This window comes from Penicillium mononematosum (genome assembly GCF_028829835.1).
Source record: "Penicillium mononematosum strain IBT 11891 chromosome Unknown utg000005l:1.0-9366267.0:1.0-9372171.0, whole genome shotgun sequence".
NCBI classification, from domain to species: Eukaryota; Fungi; Ascomycota; class Eurotiomycetes; order Eurotiales; family Aspergillaceae; genus Penicillium; species Penicillium mononematosum.
Window position 1 is genome coordinate 3,492,941 of NW_026643275.1, and position 21,934 is coordinate 3,514,874.

A 21,934-nucleotide genomic window follows, 5' to 3' on the forward strand; every position below is an offset into this window, starting at 1 on the left:
GGCCCTATTTCACTGGTGCGCACCACCGGGAGGCCGAGGTGCCACTCAATCACGTGGATGCTATATGCGGAACAACTGGGCCCCCGCATGAGCTACATCATACACATCATACACACCATACTACATCGTAGAGTGCAATCTGCCAAAATGGATGTTCCTATGTAAGATGTATTTCACTGCAGATACCGACTGCGCAAGGCTTGACTGATGGTACTCATCCGACTCGCCATTCCACCATGCTGCATGTTGCTTAGAAGAGCCTCCTCCAGGGCTGACTGGGTAACGCTTGCATCTGACCAGTCGATCAGTTGGAATCCAGAATCCTCAGGGTTGGGACACATACCGTCGAGATCACTGAAACTGCTTCCCATGCTGGGGGTACCATCGCTAGCTTCGCGGCCGGAGGCGGTGGACTTGCGCGAATTTTGGCGCTCGGCAGCGCTCTGAGGGCTGAGTATCGGTGCCCCCTGGCTCGGCCGTCTGGCTCCATCCGGTAGGCTGCTACGACCGCCCGAGCTCATAGAGCTGGTGGACGAGTCTGTCGGTACCGGGGCCCTGGGACCAGCCCGCTGCTCAGGATGGCGGCGTTGCGCTGCTGCTCGCTCGGCATCTAAACGGAGGGTAGTACTGAGTTCCTGGACTGGCCGCTCCCGATGGGTATGCTCGTGCTCTCGGGCTAGGGGCAGAAACGCTGGAGTGTCTTCTTCATCGTCCTCATCATCCCGAAGACCTGAGCGCTGGGTAGAAAATTTGCCAAACCGTTTGAACAGGGGTGCACGTCTGGTGGTGTCCTCATCGTCGGATCCTGATTCTTCTGAGGAGCTTGAGGATAGGGGCTCTTCCTCAAGGGGTGGAGATCGGGGCAAAGATACGACGGGTGGCTGTTCTCGTCTCACAGCTGAAGGCCGACGACCAAAAGAATCCCACCGTGATTCTTTGTCCTCGATTGTCGGCGTGCCGGTGCGCGTAGGGTCCCGAGATCCGCGAGTGGGGTTAGTAGCCGTAGTTGATGTAAAGCTCGTACGTCGGTTTTCAGGGGCTGTAGTCAATGTCAAATGCGTTCGATCCCCGGCGGTATCAAATGCCCTGTAGGACGACGAGTAGGGTTTCGGTCCATACCTCGTAGAGGGATATCTTTCTGTTGAGATACTTGCCGTGATGGCGCCCGAGAACCTATTGATCATCAGCCTCAGACCATACTGAATATAAAGCAAGCACCGGATATACCTGTTGCTGCCGTTTCTTCTGCGGCTGTCCATTCAAGGCCGCACTACCAGAAACAGAACCTAGAGCTGGGGAAGGGGAGGTCGACTGCGTAGTGCCGACCTTGCGCATTTGAGCCCGAACCTGCGACAGTTGGCGATCGTAGAGCCATGCCGCCTGCTGAAGAAGAAACTGCAAGGTGACGTCGAAGTTCTCTGCCCTAAACCAACCATGTTAGCATCCCTCGGCTTGAAGGTGCTTGGGGCAGAGTGCTGTTACAGAGCTTTCCCTGTGGTGATGTCAGCGATGTCAAAGCAACGCGAAGCAAAGAAGGCAAAGGAAATAGTTGAAACAAAAGCAATACATACAGTCTATGTCACCTTTAGATGGCCGAGAAAGAATATCCCATAGCGCTTGGTCTTTGGACGCATTCCATTCCACCTATTTACGTCAGTGGATGCTTGAGAAGTTCCTCTTGGGGAGACTTACAGGCGGCGGGTCGACGAAGTCGCCTCTGGGAAATGGTAAGCGTATGAATACCGTGAAATTAGTGTCGACGGGGTCGACTTTGATTGACATCCTGTAAATTGCGTGTAGATTGCGATGTTGGGACGGAGATCTCTCAGTGCTCCTGTCCGGCTCAGTAGGTAGTCTTTCGACTGATTAAACAAGAGAATGATGACTTTATAAACTAGAGTGGTTGTTTCCGGGGCAAGTGGGGCTCCAAAAAGGTGTTTCCCAGAAACAATAGATGCGATGGCGATGGGCGTTGGAGTCGAGCGTGACGACGGCAGGCGGTCATTTTGATTGGCAGCCAAGGTGCGTGGAAGGCAATGAGGCTCTGCGTGGAATTTTCCTAATGCGGGGAATTCAGAGCTTATTGATAGGAGATTCAATACCACCACGAGCGGGGGGATATGTCGACGCACCAGAACATTGGCTTGGTTCACAATAAATTATAGAAGTAGAATATTTACAGACTGGCAGATACAAAGTGTCAGTGTCAGTCAGTCTGAGTAAGGTAACCCCAGTCAGTTCTGTTGTCGGGAAAAGTTACACTGTATAGTGCGTAAGTGCCTTGGAATTTGTGTATAAATATCGTCTTCGTTATATTGTAGATGGTCTTTACTGACTATGATTGGATAGATTGTATATTAGACTCGAGAAATAACACATGTTAGTCGATTCCAAGTTAGTCGCTCCGGGCTAGGCTCCGCAAGTCAGCGTAGACCACTCCGTAGAAGCGGGTGGAGATCAGCAGTGGCATCCTTAACCCCAGGCCTCGGCTCAGGCCCGACTTCAACATGCTACATCCTCCCACGCCAACCATGGATATTCTCATATATTATTACAATAGATGCTTCGCCATTATCATTCGGACATTCATGTACTTTGCTAGAAATGTATCCGCTAGCCCAGATGAGATTCGCCATATCAAGTCCAGGGATGCTGGTCGAACCATCAAGGTTCACCTGTATCAGCCTTCTGGCTCAGGCCCATCACCTGTCCTCCTCAACTTTCACGGAAGTGGCTTCGTGCTACCCCTCCATGGTGGCGACGACGAGTTTTGTCGACGGATCAGTCATGAAACCAAACATACTGTCTTGGACATCCCCTATCGTCTGGCACCAGAACACCCGTTCCCCGCCGCGCTGAACGATGTGGAAGACGCCGTCAAATATGTGTTCACACGCCCAGATGAATTCGACTTAACTCGTGTATCTATATCTGGATTTAGTGCTGGGGGCAACCTCGCGCTGGCAGCTGCATCAACCCTCTTCCCTCGCGATACGTTCCGCTCCTTGCTAGCAATCTATCCCGTGACCGATCTAAGTCCTGATCCTGCTTCGAAGATCGCCCCGGCCCGTGGTGAATTTGTAATTCCTCTTCCTGTCATGCGCCTCTTCGACAGCTGCTATATACCCTCATCCTTCGACAAGCGAGACCCGCGCATTTCGCCGTATTACGCCCAGGCAGATCGATTCCCACAACGTGTTCTTATGATCACCGCAGATGGTGATACCCTCGCGCTTGAAGGAGAGGAACTGGCCCAAAAGATCAAGAAATTGCAAGGCTGGCATGTGGTCAGTGAGCGCATGCAGGGGTGTAGCCATGGATGGGATAAGAACGCGAGGGTCGGAACTCCACAATACCAGGCTAAAGAGCGAGCTTATCAACTGGCGTTCGATATGTTGAACAAGTAGTGAGCTAGTCTTATATGGAGGTGGATGCGCCCGTCTACATCTCCTGATATCTCGTGTTCTTGGCATGATGTATGGCATGATCCGCACTTCCATGAGGCCGAGGTTATTTCCATAGCCCTAAGCCCTACTTTCCTAATATGGCCAAAATCGAGGGGTTTGGTCAAGGGGGTGTTTTCCAGGGATCAAGTATAGAGTTGGAAATGCAGGTTGGCGCAGGGCTATCTAACAAATGCCGAGATGTCTATTGGTACCGTTTGATAAATCTCCGGATTCATTATATAACCTATGACATATGTAAATACAGATGATGTAGTATATAAAGAGTTATCATCTCTTTCTCTTACAGTATCCCCAAGCCGTCAAGCTTAGCCGTTTCAAAATAAACCCCATTGTCCCGTAGTAGAACCAGGGATTGCGTCAGGGCCATCCGTGGGTCAGTTTGATTATTCTTTTTTTTTTTACCAGAAATTTCCTAAAACGACAAAACATGAGGAAATGAAAAGACCGCCAACTGGTCTTTGTTTCCCCTTTCTTTCTGGCCCCTTTTGTTGTACACAGTAGCTTTGACCCTCTTACCTCCACACCTTCACTTCTCATACTGTCCTTACAACCCCTCCTTGACAATCCCTTGGATGCCGTCATAGAACGCGTCCATGTGGACGAATATTATTCTTAGCTCTACCTGTCCTTGGCTTTCATGTGCGCCCGCTGGCTAGGCGCCAAACACCACCTCCTATAACTGTACATACAATGGAGTCAAGCGCGGGGCCCATCTTCGATGAGGCCCAATATCGCATCGATGTCCTTCACCTCCCCTCACCGGAATCCGAAGCAGCGCAGGCGCAACAACTAGCCGAAGAAGCCGAACAACTGGGTCTGAAAGTGCCAGAGATCGAAGTATCTGCGCCGTTAGCTGCCTCGATCGCCTCAGGAATGGTCGATCTCTCCTCACCAGTCCTGTCTTCTGGATCATCGACCGATCGGAATTCGGTGTGCGGCTCCCTCACTCCGTCCCACGAGCCGTCGTCCCCGTCCCATCCGTGCTCGACCAGATCGTGTCGTCGCTGTCGGATGTCACACTTTCATCAGATCACATTAAGGCCGGCAGTACGCGATCGCTGGCTTCTCTGTCTACGCGCCCGACCTCGTTTTGCTCCAGTGAGGGGAAAACGGGTATTATTGGACACGGGTATAATGATGCGTTCGAGGCCAGGTCGCACCGGCATTCGATTCTTAGCATCGCCTCTGCCGACAAAAAGGAGAAGCGACGGAGCAGCTTGAAGTCTGCCATTGGGAGGATTCATTTCCGCAAGAAGCGCACGTCCTCGGCCATTGTCTTGCCTTCGGATGGGCGCATAGCTGTATCCACAAGCGACAAAGGCGTTGAACATGTTTTCTTCGAGCCTACACCAGGACCTGACAATGCTGCCCATGAGGATGTTCCGCTCCATGCGAGTGATGAGGTCTCGCTTCCAAGGTTGGAAATTCCTCGGTTCAGTAAAGAGGAATTACAAAGAAGCCTGGACGATCCGGAGCTAAGTGAGATGCACGAGCGGCATCAAATGGAAAGGAACCGACATCTCGCTTTCCACGACGCCGCTCTAAGTACCCTCCGGCGTCGGCACCAGACCGCTATTTCAGAGCACCAGTCTGACAACCAGCGTCAGGAGGATGAGAAACGCGAGAAGGTTCGGGTTACAAGATTCTATTGTTATCACTTTTCTAGGCTAACAAGCGCTTGTACAGAACATCCAGGCCATAGTCCAAATTGAAGAGCGACAGTTGGCGGTGGAGATCGAACAGCAACGCGAGTTCGATCGAGCCAAAATGAACTCGCGCACTCGCATCAAGCATATGGAGGGGTATCTCCGCAATGCCAGCCCACCGCCATCTCCCGCTGGAACACCGACCAGAGCTGAACGATCCGCACGATCGTCAGAATCATTCTCGGAGTCCGACTCGACCCCGCCAGCCCGTGTGCTCACTCGCCAACACATGGAGCAACTAGAACAACAATACCACTCCCACAAGAGCATGGACCAGCTCCACGACGCCCGCATCAAAGTCCTCCGTGACCGCCAAGAACTTAAGCTGCAAGAAGCCACGGCGCGTATGCAAAAGGAACTGGATGAAATGTGTAAACGACACACCCAGGTTGTTGCTGCCTTGCAAGCCGAGCATCAGCGAGAAGAATCCTCCCTCATGCAGGACTTGGAGATGAAAAAGACAACTTTGCAGCGCCGCTGGTATTTGGAAGAGGCTATCCTACGTCGGCATCTCGAGGTGCGACATGGCCAGTCATATGGTCCTTTGCCGCTTGTCAGTTTCAGCACCTCCAATAGCCCCGTTGATATTGCGGAACACTCACCACTTGAAACTTCTTCAACCCCGGATACAATCCATCCCAGCCAGGATTGTGTGCCTCACTAACCGGAGACGATGACATGACATTTATTCAACATACCCTTTTAATAACCCCTTCTTCTGTCCCTGTTATGCCCTTACCCTCCTTGTAATAATTTTGAAGTCTTTTGGATTGACGCGCACATACACATACACGCATTGCGGCGGATTTTTGGTCTCATGATTGCATAGCATTTGGCGGGGACCATTGAATAGACATACCAGGCCTGTTTATAAGATTGGACTTAGCTGCAAATTTCAAATTCAATTTGATTCGAATACTTCAAAGTTCATATTGGGGTATCTCTTGCTGAAAAACAAAACAAAAACACATCTCATAACCCAGGTGATCTAGACAACACCTCAACCCTCAACCTATCCAAAACCGTCTCAACCCTCCCACCACCCCCAGTAATCGCATCCTCGACCTTCTTATCCCGACCCTGATCACCAATAACAACAGCCCGCTCCACAATTCCAGTATTAGACAACTTAAACCGCCCAACCCGTCCATCAACCCACTCAACCCGCACATACCGCGCCTCAGTCGCAACAGCAGCCAAAGACACAATCCCAGTATCTCGATCCGGCGAAACATCAAACGGCAACGGCCCCCCACCCTCACCAACAAGACCCAACTTCTCACGCAGGAACTCAACCGCATCAACACGCATATGCCATGCAACAAGCTCCCTCCGAAGCTCGCGCACAAATCCCCGCAGATCTTGTTTCCGGGCAGAGTTGCCGCCCTTCTTCCACGGCTTCGCGGGCTCAGTGTCCTCATCCTCGCCAGATGAACCTCCGCCATCCCCATCTCCATTGGCGCGGGTTACACCAGGCCGTGGCAGGTAAACACTCTCCAGCTTCGCTATCGATATAAACGCCGGCACGGTGTGTCGATACACCTTCAAGACCTTCGAGCTAGCACCACCTGCGCCCGGACCAGCCCGACTTCGCTCCTTTTGGAGGATTACGTAGTATGGTTTTGCGAAGCGGCCATTCCGCGCGCATACGTCGATGCGCACGCCGAGGAGGGTCGCGCCATTGGCTGTCGGGGATGGGTCTTTGAATGGGAAGGCTGTTGCGCCGAAGGCAATGCGGTGGTGGTTTGAGGAGGCGTGTGCGCCGGCGGCATGGACGAGGGGGGGAGATTGTTGTGAGGGGGGTCGGTTGGGTTTGTGGTGGGGGGTTGAGGTTGTTTGCGGAGGAGTTTTTGGATTGGGTCGGTTGTTAGGAGGCTGGATGTGAGGATGCGTTTGTGTTTTTGGAGGTTTTGGACTTCATTTGATTAGCTTCTGCTTTTGGATTTAGGGGTTTTGGTTTGCGATGCTTACTTTCTGCGCGGATGGAGGCTATCTCTGAGTCGAGTTCCTCTTCTTCTGGGTCTGGTGATGCGGGGGCGTGAGATGCCATTGTTGTTAATTTTGGATGTTTGTTTGTAAAACTATGTAGGGTCTTCCAGATGACTATAGGGATTAGCTTCCCTTCCAAGGTTGCAATGTCATAGAAGGTAAGCTATGTTGTAGATAGTGGAGATTGGGAATTGGAGTTGTTTATTTGTGGCACGTGATCATGTCAACATCTGACGCGATGCAGAAGCTTGGGCTGGGCTGAGGTTGTTAGATTATTACTTGACTATGCAGGATTTGGACAGATGGAAGAGACTGAGCCTTAGAGGTGTTTATATCGAGATTTTGGCTTTATATAAATCAGATATGATATAGGCCTAGGGCTTTAGGCTTATCCCCTGCAGTCTACCGTGTTGATGTGGTGACCTCATAGTGTTAGGTACTCTATGTGTAACAAGAGAGAGAATACATATCAAAAGATCAGATTCGGATCCATCTCTATACCTGTGTTATGTCCATGTTCCCGAGGTCGACCATTTTCTATACGGAGAAGACTAGTAAAATAGAACCCCCGGCTCCCCGGATCTGCAGCCGCAGCCAAGAGGCCAGCTTGCCTCATGTTCTTTTTGTCCTGCGGTTCGGAGATCCCCCACCAAACATCTACTTTCGAGGTTTCTTTCTTTTCAAGTCCCTCATTCACTCCTTCATTCTCGGCGCAGTTAAACATACAGCATACTCAAGGTATCTAAACCTGCAGGACCCCTTCGAAACTGAACCTTCGATCCATCCCTTTCACTATTCAACATCATAATATCCAACTTCAGTCCTCGATTCAATCAGGACGAAGTTGACGCAGGCGAAACCTCCCTATCATAACATTGCATTCAATGACACGCAAGAACGCGACCCTCTCGAAGCGCCGCTCCAAAGCGAACCTGACAGTTGCTACCGGGTCAAACGGACGTGCGAATGGCAAGATGAATAACAACATCGAAATGCGCAGGAGGGATACGCCCTCCTCGGAAACCTCAGCCGAAAGAACAGCCCAACTTATGTCACGAAATAGCTTCTCCCTCGACAATGAGCCGATCGTACCCCAAACCCCAGTCCAGACGAATACAACTTTCCACAACCTACCACGCAGCGATCGACGTAACTTCCTGCTGCTGGTCTTGCTATACTTTCTCCAAGGAATCCCCATGGGCCTAGCCACCGGCTCTGTACCCTTCCTGCTCAAGCCGTACCTCTCATACGGCCAGATTGGAATCTTCTCGCTCGCCTCGTACCCATACTCGCTCAAATTGTTTTGGAGTCCTATTGTCGACGCTGTGTGGAGTACGCGCTTTGGTCGGCGCAAGAGCTGGATTACCCCCGTGCAGGTGATTGCCGGATTGGCTATGATTTATATGGGCGGCCATATCGAGGAGATGATGGTCCAGGCCGGAGCCGATGGTGGTGCGGGTGTCTGGAAATTCACATACTGGTGGTTTATGTTGGTGCTTTTCTGCGCCACCCAGGATATTGCTGTGGATGGATGGGCTATCACTTTGATGTCCCCGCCTAACATCTCCTATGCTTCAACCGCCCAAACGGTCGGACTGACAGCGGGCCACTTCCTGTCCTACACTGTCTTCTTGGCTTTCAACTCGAAGGACTTTGCCAACAGATGGTTCCGAACCATCCCCGGAGATGGCGGTCTGCTATCTCTCGGCGCTTATCTCAACTTCTGGGGCTGGGCTTATCTGATCGTGACTTGCGGTTTGGCTTTCCTCAAAAAGGAAGAACGCACCAAGGAACGTGACAGCATTATGGATGTGTATAAAAGCATGTGGAGCGTCCTGAAGTTGAAGAACATCCAAACCATCATTGTGATTCACCTGATTGCCAAGATCGGCTTCCAGGCCAATGACGGAGTCACCAGTCTCAAGCTCCTGGACAAGGGCTTTGGCCAAGACAACATGGCCCTGGTCGTGTTGATTGATTTCCCCTTTGAGATCATGCTGGGCTACTATGCCGGTCAATGGTCAACCAACTACGGAGCAATGCGTCTCTGGGGCTGGGCCTTTGTCGGACGACTGGCAGCCGCTGTGCTCGCCCAATTGACCGTTATGATTTACCCCACAGCCCCGGAAGTGCCAATGTGGTATATGCTCACGGTAATTGGCGAGCATGTCCTCTCAACCTTTATGAACACTGTCATGTTCGTCTCCATCTCGGCCTTCCACGCCCGCATCGCCGATCCAGCCATTGGCGGGACGTACATGACTCTCCTTGCAACGTAAGTCATACTATCTGCGCTCTCCATTCCTCATCCTGCAATAAACCGTGCACACAATAGCTAACATATAACCTCTAGCGTCTCCAACCTGGGAGGAACATTCCCCGCATCTTTGTCCTTAAACTCGTTGACATGTTCACCCAAGCGACATGTCTTCCTCCAACCATCCCCCCCACCTGCCGACTCCCTCAAGGACACCCTCATCACGACGCCATTCTCCTGCGCCCTCGAGCCGGAGAAGAACCGCTGCATCAACGGCGGCGGTACCTGTCACATCGACCGTGACGGGTACTATATGACCAACGTCCTCTGTGTGCTCATTGGCGCGCTCACATTCATTATGTTTATCAAGCCGGCTGCGCAGAAGCTACAGGACTTGCCTCTCCGCGCTTGGCGGTTGGCATCCAACCCCCAGCGGGGTTGATATAGATCCTCTACCGTGGTTTTGGTGTCTCGTGACGGCCTATAATGTCTTCGTATACCCTCTGTCTGGGATATTCCAGATATTTCATAGATTGAATAAATAAATAATTTAGACAAACTGGCATTCTTTGTAACGCTTCAGTGTTGTTTTATCGAGACCATTCCCAGACACAAGGCATGTCACCAAACATATCAACCTTGAAAATAAACTTCTAGGTCTCCCAGCGTAGTACACCTCCGTAATATCCCTCATCCTCGTCTACTAACTGGTTTTAATAGCCTCACGGGCTAGTAGATACACCACACCCTAGAAGTCTAGCCCTTTAAGGGCCAACGTCCTATTTCCCTGATCTTCTAGCTGCTTATATTAGGCCCGAATCTTATCGTTATTCTAGCATAACCGGTATTCAAGTATACCTCTTTCGTTATCGATATCTACAAAAGTCTGTGATACTTAGCACTCGGGCGAGAACCTATCGCTAATAACCTAGCGTTCCGTCGTCAAAGGCGTAGCGGTTACTATCGCCGAGGCACTGATTGGACAGATCTCACCCTCGGCCTTTATATGTTCATGTTTTTCGCTTAGGTCGTCATAGTGGCAAGTCCGAAGCCAGACTATCTGTACACTACCTTATTTGGCGTTCTGAGAAAAAGCTTCATGGTCACAGGAGGTACACGTCACATGCAAAAGCTTTTATAGTACGTCTTTGTGCTCAACACGCACAGTTAGTCAAATCGACGTGTCTACAAACATCCATGGATATTGAGCTATTCTTCCAACGAAACAGCAATGTCAGACTCAACTTCAAGCCTTCTGGAAATCTGTCGCTCGTCTTCCACCAAGCCCTAGTCTACAATGCAAGCTGCACGTAAGACCGCCCCTGTCGGTCCTGAGTCAATTAAGTGCCCCTGTGCCGTATTGCTAAAATGCTGAGTTGACGAGACAATCACCATTGGGATGGCTCGCCTTTATTCCCCCGAGACCAGGCCCGGACGAGCCGAACCGCAGCATATCCGACAAGAACATTTACGAATAAGGGTGTTGACGATGTTGCGTCTAATGGCAGCCAAATAACTTCCCTTTTCCCCCCGATGCCAAGAAAAACGTATCCGAAACCCCTCTACTCCGTACGGAGTCATGAGTTTTCTTTGGCCAAGTTGTTTCAGCTGCTTTTTTAGCTGCAGCTGAAAGGAGGTACCCTCGAGCCTATGGTGTCTCGACTGGCTGACGATGGATGTGATTGGATCTGCTGGCTCCGCTTCTGCCGGTGCAGTTGTGTACTAAAATAGTCAGACTTTAGGGTGAGAATGGTGTATAAAAAGAACTGAAAAGAAGCAATTCTACGCTTCTCAATATTTCGGATAAATATTTTATACCAGCTTATTTCAGACCCTAAGCCCTACTTATCACAAGGCTTGCTTCTACCAACTACAAAATGAAATTCCTCGCCGTATGCTTGATGGCCATTGGCCTCTCTTGCTGGACTGTGAATGCACTACCCAGCCCTGAAGACCTCGCAGTCCTTGCCTACAGAGCCGTATGTCAAACCAACTGAATTGCCGTGTAGTTAAACCTGCTAATATTTTATAGTGGGATTTCCGTTTCCTCAGTGAAGCACCTCCGGTTTGCAATAGCTCCGTGAACAACATCGAATACTCCATTCTCCACTACTCTGGCGCGAAAGGACGTGACTGTCAGGTATTGAATCTTGCCAAATTCAACTCAACAAATGTCAAGAGTATCTCGTGGAAGAGCCCCTCGGAGACAAACCGGTATGATCTTTGCATGTTCAGCTCTCCTGACTGCTCCGGTGGGGAGGGTAGTCTGCTGGGGAGCATTACCAATGGTTGGGATGTGTGCTATCTGTACAATGGATTTGAGTCGTGGAGTATTATTCCGAATGGGGATGCTTGTGTTCCAGATGGGGCCAATGATGAGGAAGGTCAGGAGGAATAAATGGGTATGACCTGATAATGGGGAAATGTTGATATTGCGTGGTAAATAGGGTGTATATCAATTTGATACATACGTTTATAAGATTGGGCGCGGTATTTCTTAAGTAGATAAAGTGCAGGCAATGAATGAAGTTGCAATCAATTTAATTAGACTCAATACTAAGTATTGTCAAGTATATGTATGCTTGATATCGAAGAGGGGAGTGTAAGAGGGGAGTACGCTAGAGCTTCCATGGCTTGAGAAATTCCGCCGCAAACCCGATGTGTCCAATAACTTTAGGTCTGGGGTATGCAAATAGCCCATAGCCCACATTAGCAGCATTATTTCTCAACTTCCCGCTGCAACTCTCGAACAGCGGAATCAAGAACCAACCTAGCATATCCACGATGCAACCTCAAAACCCAAGCTGGGATGATCTTCTGTTTCTCCAGCTCACCTTCTCCATCAACAACCTCATAATCATGCGCACTTGCGAATCGCACCTCAACAAATACACCCCCGTTTCTCTGGAACGGCTCAGAAACACTCATCTCATGTCGCACACCCGACATCAAGCGCCAAGGATACCCCCAACGCGCAATCTTCTCAAAGAACAGGCGAGGTGCGCCCGGCAATTCCAGCGACACCAGTAGTCCATTACTATCTGCGTCAGCGGCCGGTAGTCGCTGCACTTGAAATAAACCGTTCAGCAGAATGCGCGGCGCACCAGTGGTCTTATCCGGTGAGAACCCCTCCGCCGAGTTGCCTGTATCGCATGGTGTGAAACGGAAGCTTGTGAGTAGGCCGAGGAGAGAGCCCTCAATTCGTAGGATTTTGCTTCCAATGACAGATCTAGCCCAGGCATATTCGAGCTCTGTTTTTGTTGGTGTCTTTGGGCTTGGGACGCGTGCTTCGATGACTTGTAGGGGTATTTGTGCCGCGTAGATGTCGGTATATGCACAGTGCTGGGTATCTGGGCTGTGTGCTTTGCGGAGGGCTCCGCTTCCTGCTGCGGGAGGAAGTGCTGGATACTTTTCTTCCAGATGGCAGAGTCCACGGTGGATGCTGTAGCCGGCTAGGCCGGTGGCGGCGGTTGTGTACCCTAGTAGTCTGAGGGAGAGTCTAGACATAGCTGTGAGTGTTCAGGTTACTTTGAATGTTTCAAGTGAATTTCAAATGGAGGAAGCGAGGCTAGCAGTTACTAACTGCTTTAGGCATATCATATGATGCGCTTGGGGCCTAAAGGAAATAAAGGACATGCCGAACAAGACATTGGTCATTGCATGCAGGACCACTTGTATCTCAATATGTGTATTCCTATTATCGGACTTGCAAGCATGTCATATAAAACACATTCAAGATAATATACACGTACCATCGATGTACATCGTAGCTCTATGGATCGACGGATCGCCCCGACCCGCTCCGACTAACTCACAACAGCCGACACCTTACGTCTGCTCTGAGTAGTTCTGACAATCAGGGATATGTCGATAGACCTCCTCTGTTGAGATGTAGTTGCCATTGCAGCAACCAGGAATGGCGGATCCAACCAAGAGTACAGCGAACAAGCCAGCCGTCATTAGCTTTCCCATTTCCATAGTTTCTCCTAGCTCATTGTAGACTACTTCACTGTACCAGCTGCAATGAAGGAATGAAGGAATCGGCGCGGTTTGAGGTAGAAAGAAAAGCATCAAGAGGGGTATGCTATTCAGCAAAGAAATATCCCGTCACTTAGAGCAGGGGGATTCCCGAAGTAAATGACCTTGATCTGCACATTAACCAGGACTATATTATGCTACCTCCTATTCGTATCTAAATTTCTACATATGACCTATGACTATATAATAGGAGCTATTGTTGAATACCTGAACTACACTTAACCCTAACAAACCTATTTAGTCCATCGACGTCAGTGGATCAACGGATCGCCCCGCCGACCCGCGATCTTTTTTCTTCCCTTTTCCTCCAGACCAACAACTTACCAACTGACACCAACCCTACAATCGTCCAAGTCAACCTTGGAATAACCCACACCATCTGGGCAATGACAAACACAGACTCATCATCCGCCCAATCCGCACCATCCTCCCCAGCAACAACAATGTCAACTCACGACAACCCCGCAGTCGACAACGACAATTCCCTCGACGACATCTTCGGCTCCTCCCCGCCCCAAAATACCCTTAACGCACCACTCCCACCAACAACCGCAACCTCCGAATTAACCGAACCCTCCGACCTCCCGGGCCTCCGCCGCCAACACGTGACAGCAGGCTACCGCGACGGCACATCCGCCTCCAAGGGCGCGCACGTGCAAGAAGGCTTCGACGGAGGCTTCCCCGTCGGCGCGCAGCTGGGTATGCGCGCCGGCACGGTACTGGGCATTATGGAGGGACTGCTCCGCGGGTTTGAGGAGCGGAGTGGACCGGGTGTTGTGAAGAAGCCGGTGCGGGGTCAATCTGCCGCGTCTACGGGGACGGAGGGGAATACTGAAATTGCGGAATTGCGTCGACAGAAGAGGGAGCAGCTCCGGGTGCTGTATGAAGCTGCGTTGAAGGAGCTGGATGTACAGGCTGTTTTTGCTGAGGGTGGTGGTAGTGCTCCGGAGATTGCGCCGAGGGCGGAGGATGGGGAGGAGGAACGGGCGGAGGTGCAGCTTGGGCGGAAGGGGGATGTTGTTATTGCGAAGTGGGAGGGGAGGGTTGGGGTTCCGGCGTGGGAGGAGAATATGGAGGCTTTGGAGATGAAGGAGGAGGACAAGGGCGAGGGTCAGGCTGTGGAGCACAGTTGAAGTTGTCTTGGATTTATGCAGACATGCTTACGGCTTGCACTATGTGTTTGCCATGGATACGACACAAGGCTGTGATTTGTCCGGAGATCGACATAACAATGCCCCGCCAGAGACAGGGACAGGGACGAAGGAAGGAAAAGGTCTCCCCTCATCTTGCAGATGCGAAAGCAGCATTAAGTTCCTGCAGAGATGGACCGGTCGAGTATCTCCCGGGTTCTCCGCTGCTAGGTCCCCGCTGCAGGGATCATCCCTGCCGCGGGCATGCGAGTATCCAAATACTTGGAACAGTCTCCGCTGCCACTGCAAGGTTGATGCGACATACGGGAGGGGCGGAAGGCCGGTCCGGACTGTGTGTCCTCGGTTCTTTGGGATAGAATGGTCGTGCTCCTCTAAGACACTGACGCTGGGGTCTCTGCACACTACCGTAGACACGGCTGTTGCCATGGTGGTGTTGCAGGTTGGATCTGGTATCCGATTTTACCTTCTCTACCGTTTCAGAGACATTTCGCCAGACTTTGGGATGATAGCCAACAGCTCGATTATATCCAATGTATTCTGCAAATAGAACTGGATTTGTCAAAGCAAAAAAGCAAACTGCCTGCCTGTCAAACACGAGGCAGAAACGACAAGTCATATGTCACACATTGTAGCCCTACACGTCCCGAGTAGTCATCTCACAAAACCAAAAGTACCTACAAAACAACAACAGAAAGGTCTAGACGCCCCAGTACCTGATCGAGCTCCCTACAGTCCCACATCACAAACTCCGATAGATCTGAAAATCTGAAACCAGCCAACCTGACGGTTCTCGGGGACGCAATGAGGGCGCAGCCGGTGGACCACCTTGCGCCTGAGGTCACCGCGGAAGGGCTCCGGCACAGGGAGATGGAGATTTATTTGGCCAGCCTAAATGAACCCCCTGTCTAGCGTTACCTGTCAAAGTGGCAATTAGGAGGTCGGGGTGTTGGTTTGAGTTGTATTGAGGAGAACGGAGTTGTGATATCAGATTGAGGGGACGGCGCGGTTTGGCTTTTTGTCGTGAATCAGATTGGTAGTCCTGATTTAAGCTTGTATCACATAGGGAGCAAATTATGTTGTAGGTGGACAAAATGATATGGTTTGGGTCTTTTCAGCCGAGGTCGAAATACAAGGTCTCGGACAATGGTGGCTATTGGCGGACGTTGAGGCGCGGCTCATGCAAGGGATAGGTCTTGTCCTCATATCGAGGTTGACTGTGTACAATATATTTGAGTATTCAAGATGCCGTTAGTGGGTTTGTATTTGAATAAGAACAATCCCATTATGTGAATTGCGTGAGAGGTGTACACTGGCGCAATTGTCGGTCAGTGTCAGTTCGGCGTGTGCCATCCCAAGCCCTAAATCCTCAAACTTCAGCCTCGACATGTCGATCCAAGGCCATCCCACATCCCCAGTGGATCCCCGGGGTCCCCGGTGCAGCCGTTGTGGGGAACGTACGAATGCGCTGCGCATCGAGAATTAGACAGGTAACTTGTCGTACGGCATTAGTGTTCTCATGATGGCGGACCCGGGATCCAGGATTCGATTCTGCGGCTAGACATTAGTGTTCTAAAACAGCTGCAAGAGAATCTGCGGGCGACTGTGCATTTGGAATGATCATGACGCACTGCATACGTGGCCAGACGGGTTGTGCAAGTTCTGGCGACGAGTTGACTGTTCAGAGGCAGAGCTAGCTGAGGGTGTTAGTTTGTGTCTAGGGGAAGGTTTGGTGATTCCTTCACCCTTGTTGGTCCAGGGCTTTCTGGTTGTGTAATTGGGTCGCCCCGTGCATGGCGTAGGACTACAATGCCTTGCCTACGTAGAAGTTGCTGTTACATGCTCGTCATTACTCGGTCGGATTGATGGTTCAAGGAGGTTGCGGTAGTATTCAAGATACCTTTGAGGATCGTCCGGACTCCGCAGTCCAGCATTCCTCAAAACGTGCCCATCTCCTAGACAACGAAGTAACAAAGAACCATTCATGCTTGGGGTAAAATGTGATGGTTTCTATTTTGTCTATTCGTAAAGCATGAGGTAGTGAAACAACTTTTGATGAATGCAAAAAAAGAATCCAGAGAATGCGGATTTGGGGTCATAGAAACACAGACCACACAAGGCACCGTATTCCTCTATTTTGAAATTATGAATCACAGGTTGATGAAGGAAATGATTGTCGTAGCAGTGGTAGCAGGACATGATTCAGTCAGACATAAAAATGAAGACCGTTGGCGATAGTAACTTCGTAATAAAACAGAGCGATGGTAATACAGCACGCGAAATAGCGCAATCAAGACATGAAAGAAAATCAGTGCAAAGAGATGACGAGTAGGAAAATTAAAGATAGTTAGCTCGAGGGTATCGAGTCATAAGTCGGTAAAAGTCGGTAGTCATGGCCTCATGGCCTCTAGGACTAGGCATGATGTTCGTTTCGTGGCGCGAGATATCGCAGGTAGAGAACGTCTTTGGGCGCGTCTGTGTCCAGCCACAATCGGGTCTGGAGAGTTCATTATTTTCATGGTGCGCGGGAAGCAGAATCGGATTTTTGCGTCAGGAGTGGACGTGTTCGTAATCATCGAGACACATTGGAGACATGAAGACAGTCATATGAAATCGTTGGAGGGATCGTTGGTAAAGTCGGTATGTTGTAGCATAGTTTCGTCCGTTAAAATTGAACCCAGAGAACCGGAACGCCGAGGGGAAATGCATCAGATGGTGGTAACATTGGTCTTCTTGTGAGACTTTTGGGGCTTCTGGCAGTTCAACGAACGCAAGGAGTCCATGAACCGCTCGAAGAGAGGCCTTTGCTCACGAGCTCCATTGGTGGGGGCGTGAGAGTATTGGTCATAGCAGAACGAGGTCAATTTCTCCTTGTCACCCTTGTCAGAGCTAGAGTTGGAGTATTCGGGGGAGTCGGAACGCTGACGACGGCGGAACTGAGCTTGGAAAGCAGCAGCTGCAGATCGGTCAACGTCGGAGCTATTGAGACTGCTGTTCTTGCGGGAACGAGAGCGGGTCAGAGAGGTGGAGGAAGGAGCAACAAGGCGCAATGTGTGCAGCCCGTTGTGTGCCCGCACCCCTTCTTTGCTAGTGCTGGGGCGGTCCATGCTGGGACGGAAGGCTTCGGGAATAGGCTCTCCAAGAATATCCTCTGGCATGCATGGGAACTGCTCACATGTCTGACCATCCAACATAGCCTGATGAAGTTTTGGTTGTGACTTGGCGGCACGGAGCTTAGCACGGCTGCGAACCTTGCGGAGTGTGTCTATAGGCCGACGAGACATAGATTTACGGCCGGCAGACTCAGAATCGGAGTCCGACTCCCACACGGACTGCTCACAGAAGGCGTCGATGGTAGAAATTGAAGGGCGTTCCATCGAGGTTGCGGTCCACTGGCGGGAGATGGGCGGGGAGCTAGCCACAGGACTAGGAACGGGACTAGGGCAGTCGTTGGCGGGAATGAAGAGAGGGTGGTCAAAATGGGTCATGTGAGGCTCCATGGTGACTGGGTTGATCAAGGATGGAGGAGAGATCATAGAAGGATCCAGAGGAGGGCGGGTTCCAGGGCTGGATTGCTTCCGACGAGACGTGCTGGGAGAACTCGCAGTACGCGCCAGGGTGAGGCCGCTAGGAGGCTGCTTCCGGCGGCGGGACCGCGATGAGCAGGACCCTGTAGCGTCCTCGTAGCCCATGGTTATGGTAGTAGTAGAGTCGTTGGAGTGTTGGAAGCAAGGTGTGGTTGGGCGAGTATCCGCCGGGTTGAGGGGAGCCACCGGCGGAGGAGGGGGAGGGGGAAGGGAGTACGTAGGTGGTGTAGAGGCAGGCAGATAGAATCGGCGACGGGGCTCAATCTGGATCTGGTTTGCGTGCTTGTAAAGCTGCTGAGTCGCCTCCAAGACGGCGTCGGGGCAGCTGGGTGAATCGTAGGATGAAGAAAAAGAAGTGCTGGGCGTCAAGTCGGGAGTAGTGCTGTCTGTGTGAACGGAGCTGAACGAGACCTGGCTGCTGTGCAGCGGACTACGTTCCTCCGTCGAGGAAGTGTATCGGTGGAATCTCAAGCTGTTCTCCAACTCCACCTGCGCAAGTGTGGAGCGATCTGGTCCGTATTCTGATGGGTTGTGGATGTCCTTGTGGGTCAGGGACAGGGTGTAGTACTGGTCTTCGTTTTCAAAGCTATCATTGCGCATGTCCGATGTGTAAGGATTCCAAGATGGCGTGGCAGCCAGTGATTCTTCGAGGTAGAAGGGATCGAGATTTGATTCTTCCAGGACCTTTGGGCCTGCCGGGTAGTAAGATGAGCCTCGCTTTGCAGGTGAGGGAGATGGGAGACAGATTGTAGTCTCTGATCTATTCCGATCCTGATACAAGACGTCCAACTCGCCTGGACAATAAAGACCTCTGTGATCCATGGGACTGTGAGCTCGAGTAATATGAAAGAGAATGAAACACGAGTAAGCAAGATCTCTAGGATCTAGGCACAGTACAACAGATCAAGAGAAGAATTGCCACAGGACGAGAGAAAGAGAATGAAGAATGAAATGACCGAAGTGGAGGCCAGGGTGAAGGGGATATGTTTATACCAAAAATAACCTCGACCTAGAAGCCCTAGGACAATGATCCGGTGGCTAGCCCGAAAAACAGATGCATGCCAATGCACCATGGCACAATGTAAACAAAAGCACAGACGATCATGACCTATCTGACCTTGCATGGTCCCCTTCCGTAGGGATGGGGTTGCAGCAAGGACCCTTTGATTGGGTCCCCCAGCAAGGGCGCGCGGAACTCGATCCGTACAATAGCACTAAAAGAACATCCCGAATACAATGTGTATTGTATGTGTTTGTGTCCCCTTGTGTTCTTGTGTTCTTGTGTGTCTGTGATCTGTGATATGGGCTCTGGAAGCCAAGGAAGTGACACGAGGAATTCGTACCACCAGATCTCATTTTCTTTTTTTTTCTATATTTGAAATAATTTTCAGCTCAGAGGTCAGAGGCAAAAAAAAGGTCAAAAGAAAATAATCCGTACATCTGCAGAGTGCAGAAATCCTGTGCAGATGGCTGGGAGGGAAAATGTGAGATATCAAAAGTCCACGGAGGTCCCGGGGATCGGCCACTAACGATCGCCGTGATCTATAGGGTCTATTCTATAGTGTCTGTTAGGGTCTATTGCTCTGTCACTTGGCAGTTCAAAGTACTTCAGAAGTACTTTTCGACTTTGGACTTTTTGGCCTTTGGTACTTTCGGTCTCTTCGACATTCTTAGCATTCCTTAAAATTCGAGCCTCACAATTCGATGCCACAACGTTCCATCTCGGAAATTGTTCTGCTCGCGACTACGTCATGGGCTTATTTTGTTTTGTTTTTATTTCTTGCTTTTGAGTATGGAGTACGGAGTAGGGAATAGTGGCTGGCTAGAGACCTTTAATGCTTTTTCTATACGGAGAAGTGACACCATGTCTTGTTGCACCTTTGTAGGAGTGAATATAGTTCTCCCTATTTCTCGTATTTCTCCTTTGCCTTGACTCCTTAATAAATACGGAGTACGGAGAACCTGGATTTAATTGACTCGGATGAGCCATCCTAACTTTCCGCAACATAGAGAGGATGGTCGGACATCCAAGGAGCTCACGTATACCCTGACGGTGGACAAATCACATATGTTGTGCATCTGTAACTCTGACAATGTGCTGCCATTGGTGCATCGAGGAAGTCTTCTCTTTTGATTAATGTCTGATCCGACCATACAAGTTCACTTCTAGCTTGTCAATGTATGTGTTTGCAGGGTCCAGCTCTATCTCATGGTTTAGCTCTTGTATACATACACCCAAGGGTGCTATTATTCTCCATTGTCGCAAAGCTGCAAGCCCTCAAGCAGACCAAATCAAAACAAAACAAACTTGAGACAGATGCTCAGCTAAGTCAATAAACCCCACATTCCATCGAAAAGTTTGACTTGCATGCATCCCGCTATACCTACAGCCGAGGCGCAGCCATCCCGCCCGTCGGTATAAATATCGACGCATCCCCCAGTAGTACCCCTGATCTGCAGCCCCAATAACTTTCTTCCAGTTTATGCAGTTCATGCACTGTTCGCGGCCTTTGAGCGATTAACTCGCCGGGGACGCAACCTCTGCAGAAGCCCTCGCCTCCCGTCCTCCCGGTCACATTCTTCCTTAGATGTCGAGTGCAGACACATAGAGTTTTGAATATACCTGTTTACAATGGGTTAGCAGCGTCTCGACTGAAAACAACTCCTAGACGGGGTACATGAGTACATGTACTAGCTCCCACAGAAATTCTTCAAGGAGGGCAATGAAGCAACAATCCAGGAAATCCCAGCTTCCCTCGATAGGACTCCTCGATCCAGAACGTTATTGAGATAAAGACCAGAATCAAAAGTAATAATTGACCGATGATCAGCACGATTCAATATGCCAGAGCCACAGGGCTCGAACAGATCCCTTCCGAAAGGAACCCAATTCATGAATCCCCGGAATTGTCTTGCAAAACATATTTCCGTTGGCCAATAGCTCCCAATCCCAAGAACCTGGACAAAGGAAAGCAAAGGGAACTGAAACACCGATCTAAAACACCCAAGCTCCCGCGGAGCTAGGCTGCAAGCTGCAAGGCATGCTTGAAACCTACCTCAGTACTGGGTTTCCGCTCCTTTCTGGAGACTTTGCGGGTTTCTGTTCGTGCGTCCGCGCTGCGGGAAGCCCTTCCCCGGCCCGATTGAGGTATCAAATTTTCCGGTTCCTAGGCCCTTGCTGTCCTTTTGCTCCTGAGGTCCAGGCCTTTGGACAGGGGGTAAATATTACTTTTGAGGTTGTACTCCGTACTCCGTAGTGCTTGCTTGTGTTTGTTTAGGTGTCTCGTTATCTCGTTGCGGTCACGGTGGGGTGTTGTATTGAAGGCCTCCTGGCTTGAGGTATTGGAAATGGGGGTAGCTAGGGGCTGTGCTCACTATATTGCATACATGTATTACTGCCCACGTACGGAGTAACTAGATTAATATTGCACTCATAGAGAACAACTGGAATGTACCAAAATAGCTGCTTAATTGCATTCAGACATAGCTTCTATCCTGGGTTGGGTATGCAATAGTGCCAATATAATTCACTTGAAAAAGCGACAGTGGACTACGGTAAACTATCCAGTGAAATACTCTTGCTCTTTTCAATTCATCTCTGCGGAATTCTGTAAGGACCTTTGCTTGAACAGACACTATAGATCGTCATCTCCAAGTCAAAAAATCACTCAGGGTTAAAAGTGGCCCACTTCGTATGTTGTATGGTGTTTTTGTGCACAGTTCATCCCCATGCAAAAATTGT

The 21,934-nt window shown here is 50.4% G+C and overlaps 10 protein-coding genes across 10 annotated transcripts; 5 read left to right on the forward strand and 5 right to left on the reverse strand.

Annotated features, from left to right (window-relative positions):
- Nucleotides 1-173: 173 nt before the first annotated feature.
- N7519_009443 (uncharacterized protein) lies at nucleotides 174-1,782 on the reverse strand (the record flags this gene model as incomplete). Its single annotated transcript, XM_057296216.1, has 6 exons — nucleotides 174-1,086; nucleotides 1,151-1,173; nucleotides 1,228-1,423; nucleotides 1,483-1,492; nucleotides 1,572-1,644; nucleotides 1,693-1,782. The coding sequence occupies 6 exons, from the start codon at nucleotides 1,780-1,782 to the stop codon at nucleotides 174-176; spliced, it is 1,305 nt and encodes a 434-aa protein (XP_057144098.1).
- A 749-nt stretch (nucleotides 1,783-2,531) lies between these two features.
- N7519_009444 (putative esterase/lipase) lies at nucleotides 2,532-3,407 on the forward strand (the record flags this gene model as incomplete). The annotated part of the gene is made up of 1 exon (XM_057296217.1): nucleotides 2,532-3,407. The coding sequence occupies one exon, from the start codon at nucleotides 2,532-2,534 to the stop codon at nucleotides 3,405-3,407; it is 876 nt and encodes a 291-aa protein (XP_057144099.1).
- Nucleotides 3,408-4,157: 750 nt separating this feature from the next.
- Nucleotides 4,158-5,837, forward strand: N7519_009445 (uncharacterized protein; the record flags this gene model as incomplete). Its single annotated transcript, XM_057296218.1, has 3 exons — nucleotides 4,158-4,315; nucleotides 4,363-5,095; nucleotides 5,154-5,837. 3 exons carry the CDS (start codon nucleotides 4,158-4,160, stop codon nucleotides 5,835-5,837), a joined length of 1,575 nt encoding a protein of 524 aa, XP_057144100.1.
- A 308-nt stretch (nucleotides 5,838-6,145) lies between these two features.
- Nucleotides 6,146-7,893, reverse strand: N7519_009446 (uncharacterized protein; the record flags this gene model as incomplete). The annotated part of the gene is made up of 2 exons (XM_057296219.1): nucleotides 6,146-7,088; nucleotides 7,889-7,893. 2 exons carry the CDS (start codon nucleotides 7,891-7,893, stop codon nucleotides 6,146-6,148), a joined length of 948 nt encoding a protein of 315 aa, XP_057144101.1.
- A 153-nt stretch (nucleotides 7,894-8,046) lies between these two features.
- N7519_009447 (SD08430p) lies at nucleotides 8,047-9,861 on the forward strand (the record flags this gene model as incomplete). The annotated part of the gene is made up of 2 exons (XM_057296220.1): nucleotides 8,047-9,437; nucleotides 9,516-9,861. 2 exons carry the CDS (start codon nucleotides 8,047-8,049, stop codon nucleotides 9,859-9,861), a joined length of 1,737 nt encoding a protein of 578 aa, XP_057144102.1.
- A 1,435-nt stretch (nucleotides 9,862-11,296) lies between these two features.
- On the forward strand, nucleotides 11,297-11,817 carry N7519_009448 (uncharacterized protein; the record flags this gene model as incomplete). Its single annotated transcript, XM_057296221.1, has 2 exons — nucleotides 11,297-11,398; nucleotides 11,452-11,817. 2 exons carry the CDS (start codon nucleotides 11,297-11,299, stop codon nucleotides 11,815-11,817), a joined length of 468 nt encoding a protein of 155 aa, XP_057144103.1.
- Nucleotides 11,818-12,137: 320 nt separating this feature from the next.
- N7519_009449 (uncharacterized protein) lies at nucleotides 12,138-12,926 on the reverse strand (the record flags this gene model as incomplete). Its single annotated transcript, XM_057296222.1, has 1 exon — nucleotides 12,138-12,926. One exon carries the CDS (start codon nucleotides 12,924-12,926, stop codon nucleotides 12,138-12,140), a length of 789 nt encoding a protein of 262 aa, XP_057144104.1.
- A 917-nt stretch (nucleotides 12,927-13,843) lies between these two features.
- Nucleotides 13,844-14,590, forward strand: N7519_009450 (Yae1 family protein; the record flags this gene model as incomplete). Its single annotated transcript, XM_057296223.1, has 1 exon — nucleotides 13,844-14,590. The coding sequence occupies one exon, from the start codon at nucleotides 13,844-13,846 to the stop codon at nucleotides 14,588-14,590; it is 747 nt and encodes a 248-aa protein (XP_057144105.1).
- Nucleotides 14,591-16,087: 1,497 nt separating this feature from the next.
- N7519_009451 (uncharacterized protein) lies at nucleotides 16,088-16,400 on the reverse strand (the record flags this gene model as incomplete). The annotated part of the gene is made up of 3 exons (XM_057296224.1): nucleotides 16,088-16,162; nucleotides 16,244-16,298; nucleotides 16,351-16,400. The coding sequence occupies 3 exons, from the start codon at nucleotides 16,398-16,400 to the stop codon at nucleotides 16,088-16,090; spliced, it is 180 nt and encodes a 59-aa protein (XP_057144106.1).
- Nucleotides 16,401-17,313: 913 nt separating this feature from the next.
- On the reverse strand, nucleotides 17,314-19,014 carry N7519_009452 (uncharacterized protein; the record flags this gene model as incomplete). The annotated part of the gene is made up of 1 exon (XM_057296225.1): nucleotides 17,314-19,014. The coding sequence occupies one exon, from the start codon at nucleotides 19,012-19,014 to the stop codon at nucleotides 17,314-17,316; it is 1,701 nt and encodes a 566-aa protein (XP_057144107.1).
- Nucleotides 19,015-21,934: the final 2,920 nt, after the last annotated feature.